We start from the raw sequence: 23,107 nt of genomic DNA, 5'->3' as shown, positions 1-23,107 counted from the left end.
GTTACAAAGAGGGAGAAGAAGGGGAGGGAAGGAGAGAGAGTTTGGTGAAGAAATGTCTTAAATTCAACAAGAAATCAGGTGGGGACAAGATTTTAAAAAGGAGGCAAGTATTAAGAGGGAGGATGGAACCCAGATACTGGGAGATGAGAAGAAACTAAGGGCAGTGGGTAGAAGTCAATTGCATCAAATACAGATCACTAGGGCTGTACATACCTCTTCTTTCTCACCACTTTCTTTTTAAAGAGGGGTTGGGGTTGGGCAGATACAGTTGCTGTATTTGGCTTAACTTTTTTCATTGTTATAAAAGAGGACTCTGGGTGCTAGGGGAAAAAGACAGAGGGAAATGACTAAAATGTAAAAATTACAAAGAAATTAATAAAATTTTTCAATTAAAAGACACAAAAAATGGCCTTTCATTTGAGTTATGATCCTCTCATATTCTTCCGTCTCTCTGCAGTCACAGAAACCTGGCTCTCCTCTAAAGATTCTGCATTCCTAGTTACCCTTACCTTCCCTCATGCACATTTCAAAAATTATTATAAAAATGACTATATTCATATGTGTGAATGTCTGTGTCATAGAGGGGGCTTCCACTTGCATTAGTTTTAGAAGCAAAACAAAACCAGATATTATTTTTCAAAATAACATAAGTTTATTGATAAAAAGAAAGCAGACACTGCTACCCCAAATGACTAATTTATGTAAAAGTGCTTGTAAAGTCCATGATCCCAACAGACTTTTTCTCTCATTTGGGCCTATAAAATAAATCTAAGAAGGAAAAGAGAACACTACCATTAATCATTCTTAGTTTATTTTTTGCTTCACTCAACTGCTCAAAGGGGTAATGCACCACAAACAAGTACATTGTTTATCTTTCCCTATATTCCGCATTTTAAGAGGTAAGAATCAAAACAGAAGAGGTGATTACTTGAGGTTTATATTTTTCTAATCTGCATCGACATTCTGAAAACATTAAAAAGACATATAGGCATGTTTTTTAAATCATTGGAATCATTCCTTGTGCCAAGATATGATTTATAATTTTTTTCATGCAGCAGGCAATTTTCCATAAAAAGTATAAATTCTCAGAAAATGTTAAAATTCATTCTTCATTGAAAGTAGAAAAGACTTCATTTTTTTACTTTCCTCAGTTTAAAGTTGGGATTTCTCCTTTAAGAGAGCTTTCAATCTCTTGACTGTGGAAAGATCCCATAGTCCATCAGGCCAGTTGTCATGGTCTGTTAAGATTAAATGAGTGAAATAATTCAAGTTATTATTGGCAAATGTGTGAACTTTTTTCTTCTTAGGATATAAACATATTCCTAAACCCATCCCATGCCTAGAAGTGTCTCTCCAACAAATCCTCTACAACTCCTGGGGGAAACCCAACCATCATCAGAACATTGAACACATCCATTAATTATGATTAAATTAACACATATTATTAAGATATTACATGGCATTGGTCTGAAGAGAGGTCATACTGTTTAATTAAAATCTGGCTTGTAAAAAAAAAGAATATGCACTATATATAATTTGTGTTTGGGGATTTTATTTTTGTTTGTGACAGCATTTTAAAAAAATTTTAGGGAAGTGGCTTGTATACAAAGACCAATATGCTTCCATGCTTCAACAGATCCAGAAGCTTGACAATATGGGTACTACTTCTGAAGTGACACAGTGGATAGAGCACTGAGCCTAGTGTGAAGAAGACCTGAGTTCATATTTAGCCTCAGATACTTCCTAGGTGTGACGCTGGGCAAGTCACTTAACTTCTCTCAGCCTCAGTTTCCTCATTTTAAAAAATGTAGATAAATAATAGCACCTACCTCCCAGGGTTGTAAGGTTCAAATGAATATTTGTAAAGCACTTAGCCCAGTGCCTGGCACAGTAGGTATTTAAAAAATACCCATTTCCTTCTTTCCTTCCTAATTTCTGGATTATAATCCGCCCACACTTTATCCAGCAGGATTCTTGTCAAAACCATCCCATAAATCCTTCAGAAAAGATCTAGTGAACACATCTCAGGACTTTCTCTTGCTTAAGGGCTCTTAACATAGGGACCAGAAACTAAAAAAAATTCTTTTTATAATTGTATTTCTATAAAAGTGATTTCCTTGGTAATCCCATGTACCTTGTTTTACGTATTTAAAAACACGATTCTGAGAAGGTTGGCTTCACCAGATTGATGAAGGGTCACAACACCAAAAACAGTTAAAAAACCCTGCTCTAATTCTTTATCTTCCCATGCTTACAGTGTCACAGTAAGGCAGTCTCTCTGTCTTCACCACATAAATTTCTAATTATATACTTATTGAATAGCATATTTTATATAATCTTCTATATTACAGTCACAATTGCTTTTATGTATGTATGTATATGTATACATGTATGTATGTGTATTTGGGGGGATGTAGGTAGATAAGGTAAGTAGAAAGATAGATAGATAGATACACAGACAGACAGACAGACAGACTATTTAAAGCCAACTACAACTTTCCACCACCCTCTCAATCCCTCAAAATTTTGATTCTTAAGAGACTAAGGTAGTCTAAGATTTGTAGCCATATAATTATCAGAATATTAGTGTTAAAAAAATTTGTAGGATCACTGAAATCTATAGATAATTTCCTAAATTCAAGCCAGTCCACTTGTTTCCTCCTATTATATTCAAATTTGAGTGTCTGTTTGTATGTGTGAGTGTGAGTGTGAGTGTGTGTGTGCGCGTGCGCATACAAATGGAATTGCTGGGTTAGAATGTTGGGAGAAGAATAATGTCCAATAAGACTGGAAAGATAGGTTGAGGCCAAGTTGTGAAAGCCTTTAAAAGATAAATAGAAGGATTTGTTTATATTTTATTCTAGAAGTAACGGGGTATAAAACTGGATTTGACTGGTAGAGTCATACAGTCAGATCTGTGCTTAAGGAAAAGTTACTTTGGCAAGAATATATATGGTTGGAATAGAGTGATGAGAGACTTGAAGCAAAGACTGAAAAGGTAGTTGCTACAATGACCTAAGCCAGAAGTCATGAGGGACTGAACAGTATGAGTAGGGAGAAGGGGTCAAATGGGAAAGATCTTGTGAAGGTAGAAATGGCTAGATTTGAAAACTGAGTTAACATTTAGCGTGAAGAAAAGTGAGAAGTTGATGATAACACCAAGGTTAAGAACCTAGGAGATTGGAAGGATGGTGGTAGCTTCAACAGAAATAAGAAATTAAGAAAAGAGGAGGGTTTGTGGGGGAAAGAGAATGAGTTCAGTTTAAGACAAGTTGAATCTGAGATGTTTTAAGGAATTGAAATATCCAATAAGCAACTGATGATGTGGGATTGAAGTGTCAGGGAGACACTGGGATTGAATATATATTTGGGGGTCATCTGCAGAGAGATAATGTCAAGGGGTTATCAGATGAAGAGAAGAGAGTTCAAGATGAAAATAATTTGTTATAGAAATACAAATTATTTTTACAGTTGTTCCATTTTTGTTGGTTTGTTGTCCTCCTATCTTTGAATTCTCTCAAGATGGTCTGACTTAGTTCTCACATAAAGTTTTTTTGAGTCTTGTTTTCCCCTCTATTTCTTTGTACCATTTTGTGAGGGAGTCCCACTCATAATTTTCCACCACCATCCTCTGTAACATTTTGCAAAGCAATTTCTATCCTAAAATTGTATTATCCTTGGATGCTATATCTCTCTATTTGGCAAAGATTTCAAGGCTTGTTAACAAGGTTCTGAGCTGTTTCGACTTCCTAGCTGTGATTTGTTTTACATTGGCTTAGCATTTTTGTTAACATTTTGTGAAACATGTTGATAATCAGTGTCAATGTCTTTTCTTTTACACATATCCCAGTTATCAGCATCAACAGCTTCTTTTAGTAGCTCAAGATTTCATTAACATTGCAGGCAATGTCTTCTCAACCTCATCCTTTATTTTCACTTAGTGCTGACTTTGAGCATTATTCCAACTAGTCAAACATTTGGCTGCATATAGAATTATTTGGGGAGCTATATTTCTACCCAGTTCGTCAGTCAACAAACATTTATTACATGTTTACTGACTGACCCAGAAACACGTGTGTGCACATATATGTGCACCTGCAAGAGAGAGAGAGAGAGAGAGAGAGAGAGAGAGAGAGAGAGAGACAGAGACAGAGACAGAAAGACAGAGAAACAGAGAGTTAGAGATGCTTTTCTATATTGTGAAATTCTGCAGAGTTTACATAAAAAGGTAATTTCTTTTTCAAATTAATTATCACAGATTTACAAGTTTCCCTTCCTGTGGTGCCCTTTAAAAGGGAGAGAGAGCCATCTTACCACTCAAGGAATCATTTAAGAAAATTCAAAATCTTATATTGCAAGTTCCCAACTTTTTGTTCAGTCATTTTTCTTCACGACTCACCTGGTATGTCCAACCTTCTGGAATACACAGTACTACCACCATCCACAACAACCGTGTGTCCTGTAATATATGAAGCTCCAGGAGATAACAAGAAGCATGCAACGGAAGAGATCTAAGAAATAAAATTTGCCTATGTTACATTCATGTGTGCAAGTGGGGAGATATTAATACTTTTCTATCCATATCTATGTATTTAGGCATATACATATCCATATATGTCACAGAACCACCATGTTAGACAGCTTCCTAGATAACATTTAGTACAATGTGTACCTAAAACTGAATCCCTTCTGTGATATCAGGGGGCGAGTGATCATATGAACTGTTTTACCTAACAATTTTCTGGACTAATTTTATTTTTTAGAAAACCTTCATTGTTGGGAAGTTTTCCTTTTTGTTTCCCTTTTGTTGAACAGTAACATGATACAGCTTCTAGTAAGCGGATGTTCATATGTGGTTCCTACTTTATATACTCCTGAATATCATACCTTAAAGCAAAATTCTGACTGCATATGTGCTTTACGTATCCTCACTAAGCATTACTTTGTTGATTTTCTCTGAACAATTGTGGAAATTACTGGCCAGGTGGGTAAAAATTGCAAAAGGTAAAAGATGATTTTTTAGCCTTTATTAAAAGAATTAATAGTGAAATATGAAGTAGTACAGATTGGGAGCTGAGTGAATCAAATCAGATACCTGTATGGATTCAATAGACTTGAAGAAATCAACAAAATGAACATTCATTTGTCATATGTATGTGTGTATGTGTATGCACACAGACATACCCATAAAATTACCCTATAATTTCAGATCTGAGTACATAGGGCTCGTGTTTTCTCAACATATAGCTGGCATTATTTTTGTTCATATTTCAGGATAAAAAATTTTACTGTTTTTAAACTCACCTTAGGTACTGTCCCCCCCCCCCCGGTATATATGTAAGGTCTTTCTTCTATTCATTTAAACATACATCCTCCAAATTGCTGAATCAATTATCTCAACATAATTAACTCAGGGAAGCTGGAAGATAGCTGGTATACATAATTAAACCATTTGGATTCTGCCCTAGAGCTTACTAATCTGAAAGACTATATTGACTGAGAAAGAGCAGACATACATTTCTCCCAAAATGAAGGAGTTGTGAAATGCATATGGTATTTATAGTTTTTCTCTAACTATATCTGAAGGCACTAAAAGCCAAGTACCTCTCCTCTGTCTATTCTTCCAGCAACTGCTTTCTATCAACTGAGCATTTTGCATCCCAGAAGAGCTTATCGACCAAAAACATTAGTGAATCCATTAACTATTTAAAGTTCTTTTAAAACCTGAAAAGGACAATGGTCCCTCAAATATTCTCTCTGTCCCTCCTCCCTCCCCCAATGTTCTTTGAAGCTCTAACATTCTATGGCTATATGAAAAGAGAGAAGATACAGGTAGAGAGAGTGAAGGAAGATGAGAGAAGGGGAGGAAAGAGGATGAGAGATAGACATGAGGAAGAAGAGGGAGAAAGGAAGGGAAAGAGGGAGAGAGGGGGAGAAGGGGAGAGGGAGAAAGAGGGAGAGGGAGAGAGAGAGAGAGAGAGAGAGAGAGAGAGAGAGAGAGAGAGAGAGAGAGAGAGAGAGAGAGAGAGAGAGAGAGAGAGATATTACCTCCTCAGGAACACCAAATCTCTTAGCTAGGCAATGTTGATAGTACTGGTTTATCTGAGTCTGTGTAGCCTTTTCATAGCTGCCAAAGGCAGTTGGGGAATAAATTATTCCCTAGGTTTGGGGACAAAAGGAAAAGTTAAAAAAATAAGTGAAAGAATGGTTGAATTCCAACTAGAACTATCAGCATATAGATTTAAATAGCAGAAGAAGAGATTAGATATAAAGATTCACAGAGCTACTATTTTGCTTCTCAGTGATGTCATAGAGGTACAATTATCTCTCTAAGTGGATTACCCACTTGCATGGACATACAGAACACCTGGGTCTCTGAACTAACTGCCAGTCAGAGGCTCTGCTACCAAGAGTAAGAGTCAACAAGGAAAGATTTTATTTCTCAGTACCTTTTAGAATACGTGCTCCCAATAAAAAGATCTACTGTCCAAAGACATTTCACATTGTGAAAGTGCTTTCTGTCTGTAGATTTATTACTCTTCCTCCCTTCTTACCACTTTGAGTTGAAGTTCACTGACTCCAGCCTCTCTCAAGGAGTTAAAGCACAAGAAACGAACATATTAATGCACTAGAAAAATTCTTTATGAATTTTGTTTCACATAAAAGAATACTTCGACAACAAACAGAATCTCTAACTTGCCTATTGCCCTATTTTGTAGTTAATATTAACCTAGAATGTACCTATGACTAGGGAAATTGTAACAATAAGAAGACAAACTGTATACACTTAACTGGTTACCTACAGGACTGATACAATTGATTCTTATTCCATAGGGGGCCCATTCCATTGCCAAAGTTTTGCTCATATTTTCAACCCCAGCTCTTGCTGCTCCACTGTGCCTATCAAAGAAAAAAAATTAAAGGCTTCATTTAACTTCCACTCATCATTCATAGTTACATGAAAACTGACTGGTGCATTAAGTCACAGAAGAAGAGTTCAGAAAAGACACTCCTGTTTAGAAATATTTGGGCCCGTATCACCTGTCTTAGAAGCTGTCACAAAACAGCTTGGTACTTCTTTTTCTTTTTTGTTTTGTTTTGTAATTTGATATTCTTTATTTAATATTTTTAGTTTTCAGCATTGATTTCCACAAGATTTTGAATTACAAATTTCCTCCTCATTTCTACCCTCCCCCCAATCCAAGATGGCATATATTCTGATTGCCCCATTCCCCAGTCAGTCCTCCCTTCTGTCACCCCACTCCCCCCCAACCCCTTTTCCCTTACTTTCTTATAAGGCAAGACAGATTTCTATGCTCCATTGCCTGTATATCTTATTTCCCAGTTGCATGCAAACACAACTTTTTTTTTGAACATCTGCTTTCCAAACTTTGAGTTCCAAATTCTCTCCCCTCTTCCCTCTACACCCACCCTCCCTAAGAAGGCAAGCAATTCAACATAGGGCACACATGTTTCATTATGTAAAAGCCTTCCACAAAACTCATGTTGTGAAAGACTAACCATATTTTGCTCTCTCCTATCCTGTCTCCCTTTATTCAATTTTCTCCCTTGACCTGGTCCCTTTTCAAAAATGTTTGCTTTTGATTACCTCCTCCGCCATCTGCCCTCCCTTCTATCATCCATCCCTTTTTTATCTCCTTCCTCCTTTCCTGTTAGGTAAGATAACCAACTGTGTGTATGTTACTCCCTCCTCAGGTCAAATCCAGTGAGAGCAAGATTTACTCATTCCCCCTCACCTTCCCCCTCTTCCCTTCCAACAGAACTGCTTTTTCTTACCACTTTTATGTGAGATAATTTACACCATTCTATCTCTCCCTTTCTCCCTCTCTCAATATATTCCTCTCTCATCCCTTAATTTGATTTTATTTTTTTAGATATCATCCGTTCATATTCAATTCACCCTGTGCCCTCTGTCTCTGTCTCTATCTCTCTCGATATATATTTATATATAGATAGATATAGATATACACACATATATGTATATTCCCTTCAGCTACCCTAAAACTGAGGTCTCATGAATCATACACATCATTTTCCATGTAGGAATGTAAATAAAACAGTTCAACTTTAGTAAGTCCCTTATGATTTCTCTATCTTGTTTATCTTTTCATGCTTCTCTTGATTCTTGTGTTTGAAAGTCAAATTTTCTATTCAGCTCTGGTCTTTTCACTGGGAAAGCTTGAAAGTTCTCTATTTTATTGAAAATCCTTATTTTGCCTTAGAGCATGATACTCAGTTTTGCTGGGTAGGTGATTCTTGGTTTTAATCCTAGTTCCATTGATCTCCAGAATATCATATTCTAAGCCCCTTGATCCCTTAATTTAGAAGCTGCTAGGTCTTGTGTTATTCTGATTGTGTTTCCACAATATTCAGATTGTTCCTTCCTGGCTGCTTGCAGTATTTTCTCCTTGATCTGGGAGTTTTGGAATTTGGCAACAATATTCCTAGGAGTTTTCTTTTTGGTATCTTTTTCAGGAGGTGATTGGTGGATTCTTTCAATTTCTATTTTGCCGTCTGGCTCTAGAATATCAGGGCATTTCTCCTTGATAATTTCTTGAAAGATGATGTCTAGGCTCTTTTTTGATCATGGCTTTCAGGTAGTCCAAAGATTTTTAAATTATCTCTCCTGGAGCTATTTTCCAGGTCAATGGTTTTTCGAATGAGATATTTCACATTGTCTTCCATTTTTTCATTCCTTTGGTTCTGTTTTATAATATCTTGATTTCTCATAAAGTCACTAACTTCCACTTGCTCCAACATGATTTCTAAAGTAGTATTTTCTTCAGTGGTCTTTTGGACCTCCTTTTCCATTTGGCTAATTCTGCCTTTCAAGGCATTCTTCTCCTCATTGACTTTTGGAGCTCTTTTGCCATTTGAGTAAGTCTATTTTTAATGTGTTATTTTCTTCAGTTTTTTAGGGGGTCTCTTTTAGCAAATCATTGACTTGTTTTTCATGATTTTCTCTCATCCTTCTCATTTCTCTTCCCAGTTTTTCCTCTACTTCTCTTACTTGCTTTTCCAAATCCTTTTTGAGCTCTTCCATGGCCTGAGACCAGATCATATTTTTCTTGGAGGCTTTTGATGTAGGCTCTTTGACTTTGTTGACTTCTTCTGGCTGTATGTTTCGGTCTTCTTTGTCACTAAAAAAAGATTCTGAAGTCTGAGTCTGAATCTGAGTCTGTTTTCGCTGTCTGTTCATGTTTCCAGCCAACTACTTGACGCTTGAGCTTTTTGTTGGGGTATGACTGCTTGTAGAGTAGAGAGTACTTTGCCCCAAGCTTGAGGGGCTGTGCTGCTGTTTTCAGAGCTACTTCTACACAGCAAGCTCTGCCACACCAGTGCTCCTTCTCCCCCAAGAACCTGCAACCAGGATTGCGGCCCATATCCAGGCAGGGTAAAGGAGGCTTTGCAATCCTTCGCTAATCTTCTGCTTAATTCCTCCCACCAGGTGGGCCTGGGGCCAGAAGCAATTTCAGCTGTAGCTGTGGAAGCAGCCTCAGAGCTGCACCGCCTCTGCAGCCCCCAGGGTGTGGCCCACCGTGAACTTCTTTCACTCTGTCCCAACAGCTTTTCCCATTAACCTTCTGTGTTGTCTTTGGTGTTTGTGGGTTGAGAAGTCTGATGACTTCCACAGATCACTGAATCAGGGTGCTACAGCCTGTTGTGCCTGGCTCCCGGTCTGGTATGTCCTGGTGTGGCCCACGCTGTGCTGTGCTCTGCTCCACTCCCAGCTCCATATGATAGAACCTTCCCAGAGACCATCCAGGTTGTCCTGGGCTGGAGCCCTGCTTCCCTTTGCTATTTTGTGGGTGCTACAGCTCTAGAATTTGCTCAGAGCCATTTTTATAGGTGTTTGGACGGACCTGATGGGGAGGTTAAGCAAATCTCTACTTTCCAGCCGCCCACTTGGCTCTGCCAAAACAGTGTAGTATTTCAAGCAAGTTCCAGGAAGTTATTCTGGAAACCAAATGATGTTAAAAGAAAATTTTCTATGTATCCACCCGAACTTATGGAAATAAGTAGGGCAACCATTATTTTAAAGGTATTGAGAAACCTGGAAAGACTTACGTGAACTGATACAAAGTGAAGTGAGCAAAACCAGGAGAACATTGTACATGGCCACAGCCACATTGTACAATAAAATTCTATGAATTATTTAGCTATTCTCAGCAATACAATGATCCAAGACTAAAGGATTCAAGATAAAAAATGCTTTCTCCCTCCAAAGAAAGAACTGATGTCTGAATATAGACTGAAGCATTCTATCTTCCTTTCTTTATTCCTTCCTTCCTTCCTTCCTTCCTTTCTTCCTTCCTTCTTCCTTCCTTTCTTCCTTTCATCTTTTAATCTTCTTGCACAAAATTACCAATATGGAAATGTTTTACATGATTGCACATATATTATATCATAAATATAAAGATGAAAAGGTGTTCCTTAAAGAGGGAATGAACAATTAAGGGACAGTTTTTAGAAAAGATTCCCTCTTCCCCCTCCCTAAAAAAAGGATTTTCAACTCCCATCTGAAATGTGGAAAGAAAGAGGCAGAAAAACATCTCAAGATGAAAGAATGACACACACACTTCAAACAGTATCTAATGGTTTCAGAGATAATTCAACCAGCAGGTAATACAAAAAGCACCAAAAAAGTTCTAAAATCTGCAAAAGTCTAAAAAGCTGGCTTTATCCTAGAGTCCTGGGTAGATAGTTAAAGTAAAGCATAATGAGGAAAAGCAGGGTGATGATGGAGGATATATACACTGTGTCAATGCTGTGACACACAGAAAGGGTACAAATGAAATCATCAGAAACATCTATGACATCCATTAGCATGCAGCTGTCCTGATTATGAAGAGTAAGTGTGCTGATGCTCAGCATATCCTTTGGTTGTATCATCTAACACCTGACGACAGGAGCAATCCCAAATCCAACATGCACCTACCATGCTGCCAGGCACATAGGAATACCGTAAAAGTATCTTTTTAAAGCCCCAAACAAACAAGAAGGCAGTCTGAAATCACAAAAGGCATCAAAACTCCATTTAAAAGAATTGAAGCAGAGTTCCAAGACAAAAAGAAGGATGTAAAAATTCTTACGTTCCTCCAGGAAATCCTTGACTTAATATGACAATGATGTTCACAATAGACCCTCCGTGTTCCTTCATCCAGGAGTTGAATACTATTCCAAAGACAATAAAATTAAATCATTTTCATACAACACAAGGTAATAAGGGGTGACCCTGAAATCAGAGCATTTAGGTAAAAATCTCTGTTCCGCCACTTGCTATCCATGTGACTTTCAGCTATTCCCCATGTTTCTTAGCAAACTGTTGTTGGGCATAAAGACTGATACTTAGTTAGTCCTCCAATTTGTCTTCTCCGGATTAAATAATGTCACATCAGTTTACTCTTTTAAATCTTTCCTTAGATAAAAGCCTCTTTTCTACATTAGCACTCCTTTATTCTGATGTCTGAGAAGTCACAGTTCAGATCATCACCCCAACATGTAAAGTATTTAATCACTAAAGAGACAGAACAGTTTTCAGTGATATAATAGTATAGAACTATGAGTGTTTTCCAAATTGGAGGTGTGGACCCTTGAGAGGTCAGGGCATTAGGGCACCATTGAAATGCCTGAATAACTATACATAATATAGCTATCATAATATTATTAAACTTATTAGAATAATAATCTAATAGACCAATTAACAATATAACTATTACTATATGGGACTATTGTTGTTGTTTAGTTTCAATTGTGTCCAACTGTTTATGACCCCATTTGGGGTTTTCTTGACAAAGATACTGGCATGTTGTTTTTCTTCCAATTCCTTCTCCAGCTTACTTTATAGGTGAGGAAACTGAAGCAAACATGTTAAGTGACTTGCCCAGGGTCATGCAGCTAGTAAGTGTCTGAGGCCAGATTTCAACTACTTTTAGATACTTATGAAGATAACGTACTAAATTGTAGAGAGGTTGCAATGTACATCAGTGCAGGGAACATTCACACTTGTAAAGTCGAAGGTCCTTTAAGAATTGGGCACCTCCGTGCAAGTAATACTTCTTAGGGGTAGAGGGAGTTATGATCTAAAAATGAAGAAAGGCCTAGTGTCTCTGAGTATTTTCCATCCCTACCTGCTTTGCAAAGGTAGAAAGTGCCAGTCAGGTTGGTTTCAACCACAGCATTCCATCCCTTTGCAGTGATGAGTTCAGCAGGAGATAAGAACTGACCTCCTCCATTGTTCACCAAGAAATTGATCTTACCATGGATATCTAATGTGGATTTAACCAAATTGTTAACCTGAAACAAGCACAAGAAAATAAGTTGGCTAAAGAACACAAACTGTTACTGCTAACCTAATGATGAAGATTAGCATGACTGGAATCCCTCCACAACAGGCCCTAACTCAGGTGACACACATCAGAAGGAACTAAAAGGCAGCAGTTCACAAATCTGTAAAAAAAAATGTATTTATGAAGATCAATTGTTCTGCCTCTTACTAACCAGTTCTAAACATCCAGAGATCATAATGCTAGGGTAGTTGAAGGGAATATGCATATATATATATATATGTTTATGTATACCTATAAGTGAATGTGTATGTATGTATATATCTATGTGTATATGTATGTATGTGTATGTATGTGTATATGTATATATATATATGTGTTTATGTGTGTGTATATATATATATATATATATATATGTAAAAGAGAGAGCAGACACAGGGTGAGTTGAAGATGAAGGGAAGATATCTAAAAGAAATAAAATGAAATTAAGGGATGAGAGAGCAACATACTGAGAGAGGGAGATAGGAAGAGATAGAATGGGGTGGATTATCTCGCATAAAGGTGGCAAGAGGAAGCAGTTCTGTGGGAGGAGGGGAGAGGGCAGGTGAGGGGGGAATGAGTGAACCCTGCTCTCATCAGATTTGGCCTGAGGGGGAATACCATACATACTCAGTTGGGTATCTTACCCCACAGGAAAGAAGAGGGAGGAAGATAAAAAAAAAATAAAAGGCAGGGGGATGATGGAGGGGAGGGCAGATGGGGGTGGAGGTAATCAAAACAAACACTTTGGAAAGGGGACAGGGTCAAGGGAGAAAATTCAATAAAGCGGGATGGGTTGGGAAGGAGCAAAATGTAGTTAGCCTTTTACAACATGAGTATTGTGGAAGGGTTATACATAATGATACATGTGTGGCCTAGGTTGAATTGCTCGACTTCTTAGGGAGGGTGGGTGGGAAGGGAAGAGGGGAGAGAATTTGGAACTCAAAGTTTTAAAATCAGATGTTCAAAAACAAAAAAAGTTTTTGCATGCAACTAAAAAATAAGATACACAGGCAATGGGGTGTAGAAATTTATCTTGCCCTACAAGAAAGGAAGGGAAAAGGGGATGAGAGGGGAGGGGGGTGATAGAGGGGAGGGCTGACTGGGGAACAGGGCAACCAGAATGTAAGCCATCTTGGAGTGGGGGGGGGAGGGTAGAAATGGGGAGAAAATTTGTAATTCAAACTGTTGTGAAAATCAATGCTGAAAACCAAATATGTTAAATAAATAAATTTAAATTAAATTAAAAAAAAATTGGGCACCTCAGTGCAAGTAATACTTCTCAGGGGTAGGGGAAGTTATGATCTAAAAATGAAGAAAGGCTTAGTGTCTCTGAGTATGTTCCATCCCTACCTGCTTTGCAAAGGTAGAACGTGCTAGTCAGGTTGGTTTCAACCACAGCATGTGGATTTAACCAAATTGTTAACCTAAAACAAGCACAAGAAAATAAGTTGGCTAAAGAACCCAAACTGTTACTGCTAACCTAATGATGAAGAGTAGCATGGCTGCAATCCCTCCACAACAGGCCCTAACTCAGGAGACACACATCAGAAGGAACTAAAAGGCAGCAGTTCACAAATCTGTAAAAAAAAAATGTATTTATGAAGATCAATTGTTCTGCCTCTTACTAACCAGTTCTAAACATCCAGAGATCATAATGCTGGGCCTGAATCCCCATTCTCACCCACCACACATCACAGCCTCAGCCAATGTTTATTCATGGCAATGACTGCAACCAGTGGGCAAAGTGCTGATCTCCAGTTTCATGATCTTCATACTGCAGCTAACGATACTTGCCCTAGAGGCAATGTGCAAAAGAGTATTGGATGTGGAGTAAGAAGTTGTTGTTGTTGTCAGGTCATTTAGTCATGTTCCACTCTTCATGACTCCATGGTCCACAGGATTGCCTTGGCAAAGATACTGTAGTGGTTTGCCATTTCCTTCTCTGGTGGATTACAGCCAAAGGAGGTTAAGTGAGTAAGAAAGCATTGTTCAAATGTAGCTCTATCATTTAGATATGTGGCCTTGGGGAAGTTATTTCACTTGTCTCAAGAGTTTCCCCATTTGTAAAACAGAAATAATAATACCTGTACTCCCTACATTATTCCAGGGCTATTGTGAGGGCTATCCTTTCCAAACTTTAGAAGGGAGGTAGTAAACATTTATATAGCACCTACCATGTGTCAGAGATAGTGCCTACTCTGTGTTAGCAACTGGGCAAATTGCCTTTACAAATATCATCTCATTGGATCCTCTCAACAACCCTATATTTATGCTATAATTATCCCCATCTTATAGTTGAAGAAACTGAGGTTATGTGACTTGCCCAAATTCACACTGCTAATTGTCTGAGGGCACATTTGAACTCAGAGCTTCCTAATTCCACATCCACTACACTAGCTGCCTCCAGAATGGCATAGAAATATAAATTAATAGTCTGATGATTATCTATTGCCAGATGTCTTCTTTCTTTCCCCTTAGAAGTGTGTGTGTATATGTGTATATATATATTTATGTGTATGCATAGGCATATGTGTATATATGTATATACACACATTTTGTATATATGTCTATACACACATATTTTATAGATGTATATGTATGTATTTATATGTATGCATATGTATATACATGCATTTTAATATGCATACACACATTTTATATATATGTATCCATACATTTTATATACATGAACACACACATTTTATATACATGTATACACACATTTCATATATGTGTACACACATTATACATATATTGATACATTTTATATATGTACACATATATTTTACATAAGTATACATTTTATATTTTTACACACATATACACACATTTTACAGATACGCATATGCATTTACATATATGTACACATGCATATTACTATGCATGTACACATGCATTTTTACATATGTGTGCATACATTTTACATATGTACACACATTTTACGTATGTGAATATGCACATATTTATATACATATACACAGAGAGGAGGGAAAGGGAGGGAGGTAGGGAGGGATGGAGGGATGGAGGGAGGAGGGGAGGGAGGGAGGAAGGGAGAGAGAGGGAGAGGGGGAGGGAGAGAGAGAGAGAGAGAGAGAGAGAGAGAGAGAGAGAGAGAGAGAGAGAGTGAGAATGTGAGTGAGTTAGTTCTCTTCTTCTTATGGTCTTTCACCACTCATAGCTAAGTGGCTGACTCCACCTCAGACAATCTGCTTTTCACATGTATCCTCTCTACTTCACTCCTCCTTCCCCTCTGTCTTGCCACTCAATAATCACAGCAAAATCTTCTGCCTTTTTGGTACACTCACAGAAAGGAGGATGCTGATTTTGTTTAATAAACTTAAGATTGGTGCTAGTGATAGCCTACATAGTTTGCTAGATTTACGTCTTTTGAATACAGTATACTTAAAAAGGAAAGAAACTATGTTTAGAAAAATTATCAACAAGGATTAAAAGAAAAAAGTAATTGTAGTTAATCTGATATTAACCAGAAAAAATTGGCGAAGAGAAGTAAACAATTTCCCAAGCATTTTTACTAATCAATAGGACATTAGGATGAGAAAAATATATCAAAGAAGTACTTAGGACCATACTATACTCTCCACATAATTTTCATAACTTTTAGAGAAACAAAAATTAGAGTTATGAACTTCACCTCTTCTTCTTTTCGAATATTGCACTGGATGGGAGCAACAATAGCTGGGTTGGAGGGAAGGCGGGCAGCATTCAACTCTTCTGCTGTAGACTTTAATACATCAAATCGACGGGAGGCAATAACTACATTACATTCTGGCAAGAAAACCAAACAAATAAATCTATCTTATTAGGGAATAAAATTGAATATAAAAAACAAATTGAATTTTTAAAAAATCTTATTACTTGTTGCCAACTTTAGCAGTAATCACACATATTTCAGTGAATCCATAACCTAATGAGTTTGGGTACCCCATTAACAGATCAAAGCCCACATAAAGTTTGCATTCTCATTCCATACAATTCTTATTTGTCTTTCCATAAGCCTTTCACAAAGAATCTACCCAATGAGCTATTGGTCTTCCTCTGAGGGATGGCCTGCATGAATTCAGAAAGACAGGAAGGGCCCAGATATTTCTAAAACAGCAGTGATATTGACCTCCCAAAAATCTAATGTGTCCCTGCACAATACAGAATATAAGATGTAAATAACCTTTTGTGCTCAGGTATTAAAGCTGTGATATGCCTGGCCATGAATCCATATTTTTTTCAGGTAATACAAACTTACCTATGTCATGTGTTTCATACCATAATGCTATATCCACAGTACAGCTTGATGATATGCTTGTATACCTTTGCTATAACACAGGAGTTCTTAAACTTTTTCTCATAGATCCTTCTTTGGCAGGCTGGTGAAGACTAGGGACCCCTTCTCACAAGATCATTTTTAAACACACAAAATAAACACATAGGATTACATTATTAATATTCATTTCTCAAAATATTTAAAATACAAGTTCATGGACCCCTTAAATCTATCCAAGGGTCCTTTGGGATCTGTTGGCCTCAGGATAAGGACTCCTGCCATAAAGGAATTCCTTGTGGATGCATCCAGGTTAGTTCTGTGACAGTGTCTGTCATATAGTAAGTGCTTAATAAATATTTATTGATTGGTTGATGTAAAATAAGAAAATAGCCCTTGCTCTCACACCGTAGTTTTTAGTTCAAGAATGCTCTCTTCTCTTTTTATTCAACAAACATTTTATCTGCAGTTGCTACTTGCTAGGCAAAAGAAGCAGTATGATATAGTGGACAAAGGGCCAACTTTTACCATCAGGAATATTAGAACTGAGGTCCCTTCTCTGACACCTGCTGGCAGTGTGACCATGGACATCACTTAACCTCTCTCTGCCATAGCCAACTCTCTGCACCTCTAAGTTACAGAGGAATTGTAAGTCTTCGTGACTAGAAGGAACGTCTACATCAGAATTTACAAAACTGAAGAAATCAGAGGTCAGAGAAACAATGTACAAGGCACTGGGTAGTTAATTACAATCTCTGATTTCAAGGACCTTACATGCTAACAAGAAGAATAAGATCTATCTATCTATTAACTGTTAAACATGAAAGTTTGGTCGAAGGAGGCAAACAAGCTAGGTGATAGAAAAATCCATGTTGTTTGTTATTTTCCCTTAAAGCATAGCTAAGCTAGCTTACTTGTACGTACAAGGAGTCAGAGCATAAGCTCTGGCTGTCTGAACAAAGAAATGAGAAAACTTATATATGTTATTTTTAGCAGACTCAGCAAGCCTGTGTTACCTCACTTTTATGATCCCCATGTATGTCTAACCACAATACAAGAAGAGGATTTTCCTTAATGGAATGGACAATAGTCAGGATAGTTGACAAAGTGTCAACTGGAATTACAACCCAAGATCTCTGTGTTTAATTTGCCATTAACATTCCATAACATAGTATATGTCTATAAAATATTAAGATAAGAAAAAGTCACATAACCCAAGATAGTTCCTTGGGGCTAAAGGTCTCATCCTTAATGGACATGGGCAGAAGAAGGAATTAATGCTCTTACATCAGCCCCATCTGGGCTTGTTGACATAAGACAGAGGCATTCTGAATTTACTCAGAGAACAGAGACTGTTAAGATCAGGCTTTTCTTCTGGTTAATCAGTTCCGACTCTGAGTCTTATTGAAATTACAAAAAGGATATAAAAATGGTATAAAACATTCCACTCCATCTATCTATCTATCTATCTATCTATCTATCTATCTATCTATCAATGTTCTCTGTGACAAGTACAAAGAAAAAATCCAGACAGTGGGTTGTAAAAAATTTGAAGGTGGGATCCCTTTCAGCTGGACTGCTGAAAAGAAGGCCTCATGGAGGAGGTGGCACCTAGATTGAGTCTTGAAGAGAGGGATTTCAGCAGATGGGGCTACATAGAAAATGTATGTCTTGTCTTGGGGATGATCTGCATGAATGAGAAAAGACAGAAGAGGCCACGAAAAGACTGAGGAACAGCTGACTAGCTTGGCTTGGCATATAGATACCTAATGGGCACCAGAGATAAATAGGACTGCAGAGGTCATTTGGGAATAGAATACAGATGGCCTTGAATGCTGGGCTAAAATAATTTTATTTTATCAAAAATGCAACGAGGAGCCACTAAAGTTTTTGAGCAGAGGAGTGACATGGTCAGATCTAAGGACAAGAATGATTATTTTGGCAGTTGTTTAAAGGGATCAAGTGACCAGAAGAAAGAATGGAGGCAGAGAGTAGTTAAGAGTCTGGGAAGAAGTCATAAAGCCTTGAATAAGGGTGGCAGGATAGTTAGCAGAGTAGAGGGGATAGGCATGAGAAATATTTCACAGAGGCAATAGGTAGGGCTTCACAACTAAATAGATGTTAGGACAAAAGGAGAGGGAAGAAAGAATTAATGCCTCAGGCTTCAAACCTGAATAACCAAGTGGATGTTGGTGTGACCAACAGACCTAGGGACACTGGAAGGGGGAAGGGGGCAGGTGTGGAGAAGTTGAGGAGGATGAATTCAGATTTGGATGTGTTGAGTTAGAGGGCCTAGTGGGACCTATCTGCAAAAATGCTCAGTAGGTGAGGAGAAATGTGGACCAGGGACTCAGGGGAGAAAGTAGCATATATAATTTGGAGTCATCCACAAAGAAGTGACAATTGAGCACAGGCCAGGGCTGTGGATCAAATCACAAGGGAGAGAATATAGAGGTAGAAGAGAAGCCCAGGGCAGAACCTTATAGGACACCCATAGTGAGGGACTGGGAGAAGGGAAATGAACCAGTAGAGTATTGGAGTGGTTAGACAGCTTGTTTATCTTTGTATATACCTCAGTTCTTCTCACAGTGCAGTGTCACTCAGATGACTGACTGAATGGAAAAATTAGAAGATAATAACTGACATTTATATAACTGTCCAAAAGGTTACACTTTACCTGTTATCTCACTTGAAGCTCATAACATTAAAGTAGCTATTATAGATACCGTTATCCCCATTTTACAGATGTAAACTGAGGTCCAGCTAGGGTAACTGACCTATCCATGGTCACATGGCTAGTATGCTGTGAGGTCTCCTTTTCTAAGTGTTCACATTTTTCTTCATTGAAGTAAACTTACTCATCTTTCATGATCAAGACCTAAGGTCAGGTAACCAGGTTTTACTGAATCCTTTGTTTCTTCATTTGTTAAATAAAAGGGTTTTACTAGATGCTCTCTAAGGTGCCTTCCAGCTCCACTTCTATGAGACTCTGAACCTCAAGCTAATTAATTAGAAAGAAAATATCCAAATTCGTTATTGTTGTTTAGTTGTGTTGGACTCTTAGTGTCCCCATTTGGGGTTTTCTTGGCAGAGATACTGGAGTGGTTTACCATTTTCTTCTTCAGCTCACTTTACAGATGAGAAAACCAAGGCAAACAGGGTTAAATGACCTGCCCAGGGCTACACAGCTATTAAGTGTCTAAGGTCAAATTTGAATTCAGGTCTTCTTGACTCAAGGCCCAGAGCTCTATCCAGTATCCCAGTTAACTGCCCTGATTTCTCTAGATCTGGGGATGAAAAATAAAAATAAGAGAATGAATATAATGTCAGGCATACTGAGGCTGATAAAGTACGAAGAAAGCGTGACACCCTCATGCCATCTACCTTGCTACACTCACAATGCTGTTCTCTCAGTCCTATATGAGTCACCTATGTCCTGACACTCACCCTCTCCCCATTTTCCTCTAAACCACTTCTGTCTCTTTAAAAGTGATAAGAAAATATAGAGTACTTGAAATTTGCAAAGCATTTTTTGTGTATATTTTGCTCCTTGAACTTCACAACAACTGTGACAGGTAGAAACTAAAAGAATTTTCTGCTTGTTCCAGAGATGAAAACTGAAGATGAAGTTAAGGGGATTACCCACAGTTATAATATAGCAATTAAGGGTAAAGCATCATTCAAACCCAGGTCTCAATGACTCCGAGTGAAGTCTGACTCTGGCTCCAGATAGGAACCACAATCATTTTGCAACATTCTGATGAATGAATATAAGGACCTCCCCCACACCCAACCATCAGGTGAACTAATAATAGAAAGTTTAATAGAATAATAAGGCCGAATAGAATGATAAAAGACACAATAGTTATTAAAGAAGAAACACAACATAATGAACTATGCAAGAACACAGTAAATTCTAATGGTCTGATCTACTGTTTTGGTAACTAGTATCCCAGTCCTCAGATAAGAGACAGCTGAAGTCTGGTCTAAAATGTTACCTCATCCCTGCAGTTCTGTCTAAGGGGACCATTTTCACAGTTGTTAAAGTATTTGGTCACCTCTTTTTATCTTGCCTGCCCTTCCACAGCAAATGTCTTCTCTTCCAATAGCAAACTAGCCAGCTACTTGGCAAATACTCCCCCAGAAGCTTTCCCTTTCCTTCCTTGAATGACTCTCACTTTTTTTTACTGCTCTTTCTACTGTGAAAGTTACTAATTTGTTCTAAATTGTGGGCGGAATGCTGACGATTGGCTCTGGACCACAGCCTTGAAACGTTATATAAAGTAATCTTATGATCTTGGAAGTTGATGCTGCCATCAGCAGTTTTTCCTCAGCATGCCAATACAATTTCCTGCTTTCGGTTTGGCCTCCAACCTTTGACCCACAATCAATGAAACCCCTGCCTGTATGCCTCTCCCAGAGGTCCCACTCCTCCTGCCAACCAGTTCCCTTTTACTCAGTGACCCTCCAGGACTTGAGCTCCAGCTTCCCTCCAACTTGTCCCTCTCCTCACTTCCGGATTCCAGGGTTCCTGCCCCTCTTATGCAAACCCTATCCCTCTCCCCTCATTGGCTCCCCAGGCCTAGTCATAGCAGCCCCACCCCCCCCGCCCCCCGCACGTCTTCCACAGACCGTCTTTCACCTTGACCCCACCAGCCCCTTTCCCTCTCCTCCTAATGTCCGCTCAGTTCCTCTCCCACATCGTCCCCAGACCCTTCTCCATGTTCTCTCGACCCTCACCTCCCAGGGTCCCACCAACTCCTACCCTTCGGCCTCTACCCTTTCGCCTCAGTGCCCTCCCTTTATCCGTCTGTCCTCGACATCTTCTGCATTGCCTCCTTCCCCCTCAGTGTCCTCGCTTTATCCCCACGGTCCCCCAAACTGCCCCCAGCATCTCCCAGGGTCCTCGGTCCCAACTCTGCCCCTCCCTCTCAGTGTCGCCAGTTCTGCTCCCAGGGCCGGGCCGGGCACACCGACACACCTAAGTGCAGCAGCTCGGCAGCTATAGCCTTGCCAATGCCTGTGCCGCCGCCGGTGACGATAGCCACTTGGTTCCGTAACAGCCCTGCAGCCAGGCAGCTCTTGATCTTCGCCACCGTCCCCATGACCCGCTTTGTCTCTGACCCACAGAGCGAAAGATCCCACGCCTGCAGGAAGACAAGCAGAGAGACCGGCACACCAGCCCAGCAGTCTTCCTGCCTTCCCAGGAGAGTTTTTTAGTCGCACTTAGTCAGGGACAAAACAGCTTAGAGGTGGGAAGAAAGCCCCAGGACGCGGCCAATTCTCCGCCCACGCAGGACCACCCACTTTCACACCATGTGATCGTCTGTGGGGAGGAGGGATCCTAGCCCCGCAAACCTCTTTAGGATATTCGCCCCACCCTCACCCTATGCTTAGCCCGGACACCACCAGAGCGATCTTTAAACTCTGGGGAGAAAGGTGAGCGGTTTCCGCAATCCCTGCAACCTCTCCCCGGCCTTGGTCCAGGTGCAGCCTCAGGTGAGAGAGTGTGGATCCGGTTTGTTTTATTATGTCTTCTTGTTTGTTTGTTTTGTAGTTGGTGTCAAAAGAAACAAAGAAAAGAAAAAGCCCAAGGCAAGGACGGTGAGCTTGTGGGGAATGAAATGCGTTTTCCTCAATTAAAAAAAACCCATTTCCATTGTGGATAAAGACAATCCACACATCCCTGTATGCACCTGCGGGGACTAGAATTGATTGGCTTTTGTTCCCTTCCCCTACCTTCATGGGATTGTCCTTGCTGGTCCTGTAGGCAGAGGACTAGCGAGTCAGGGTGCAAAAACACAGGATTTGCCAAGGAGGGCGGCGGCGGCAGGGGCGACGGGTTAATTCCAGGGTCTTCCCCCAGTTTACATATATATCCTGACCTCCACTCCAGGCTATGCCTAAATATTCTTGAATATGTGATAGTGTTATATCATGGGCGATATATTACGTATACTAAGAACATTGGGCGGAAATCAGGAACATTCATCCTCATGAGTTCAAATCTGACCTCAGACACTTACTAGCTGTGTGACCCTGGGAAGTCACTTAACCCTGTTTGGCTCAGTTTTCCATCTGTCAAATGAGCTGGAGAAGAAAATGGGAAACTACCCCAGTATCTTGGCCAAGAAAACCTCAAATGGGTCACCAAGAGTCTGCTGTGACTAAACAAAAATGTTATATTCCTTCATCCCACTCATGTCACTGCTTAATAGGTAATAAGAAGAAGAGCTGGGATTTGATACCAAATCTTGCTACCTTCAACCCACTCATCTTTCCTCTATATCATGTGCCAGAGTTCATAAGATCATTGATCTAGGGTGGGAAGGGACTTCAAAGGCCATCTAGTCCCAACTCCTTTATTTTACAGAGGAGGAAAATGGAGCCCATCAATCAGGAAAGAAATCAGTGTGTGTTAGAGTTGTTGCTGTTAAACCTGAAGGTTGGTTAAAGGAGGCAAACAGAGCTAGGTGATAGAAAA

General features: G+C 39.2%; 1 protein-coding gene across 1 annotated transcript; it reads right to left on the bottom strand.

Annotated features, from left to right (window-relative positions):
• Window positions 1-629: 629 nt before the first annotated feature.
• LOC118846294 (peroxisomal trans-2-enoyl-CoA reductase-like) lies at window positions 630-21,936 on the bottom strand. Its single transcript, XM_036754662.1, has 8 exons — window positions 21,605-21,936; window positions 16,003-16,136; window positions 12,153-12,318; window positions 11,115-11,196; window positions 6,804-6,900; window positions 6,049-6,159; window positions 4,400-4,511; window positions 630-1,238 (listed from the first exon to the last, which is right to left on the bottom strand). Exons 1-8 carry the CDS (start codon window positions 21,726-21,728, stop codon window positions 1,153-1,155), a joined length of 912 nt encoding a protein of 303 aa, XP_036610557.1. The 5' UTR covers window positions 21,729-21,936; the 3' UTR covers window positions 630-1,152.
• Window positions 21,937-23,107: the final 1,171 nt, after the last annotated feature.

Source organism: Trichosurus vulpecula, chromosome 4 (genome assembly GCF_011100635.1).
Source record: "Trichosurus vulpecula isolate mTriVul1 chromosome 4, mTriVul1.pri, whole genome shotgun sequence".
NCBI classification, from domain to species: Eukaryota; Metazoa; Chordata; class Mammalia; order Diprotodontia; family Phalangeridae; genus Trichosurus; species Trichosurus vulpecula.
Note: the sequence above shows the minus strand (reverse complement) of the source record. Positions and strands in the feature narration are given on the sequence as shown.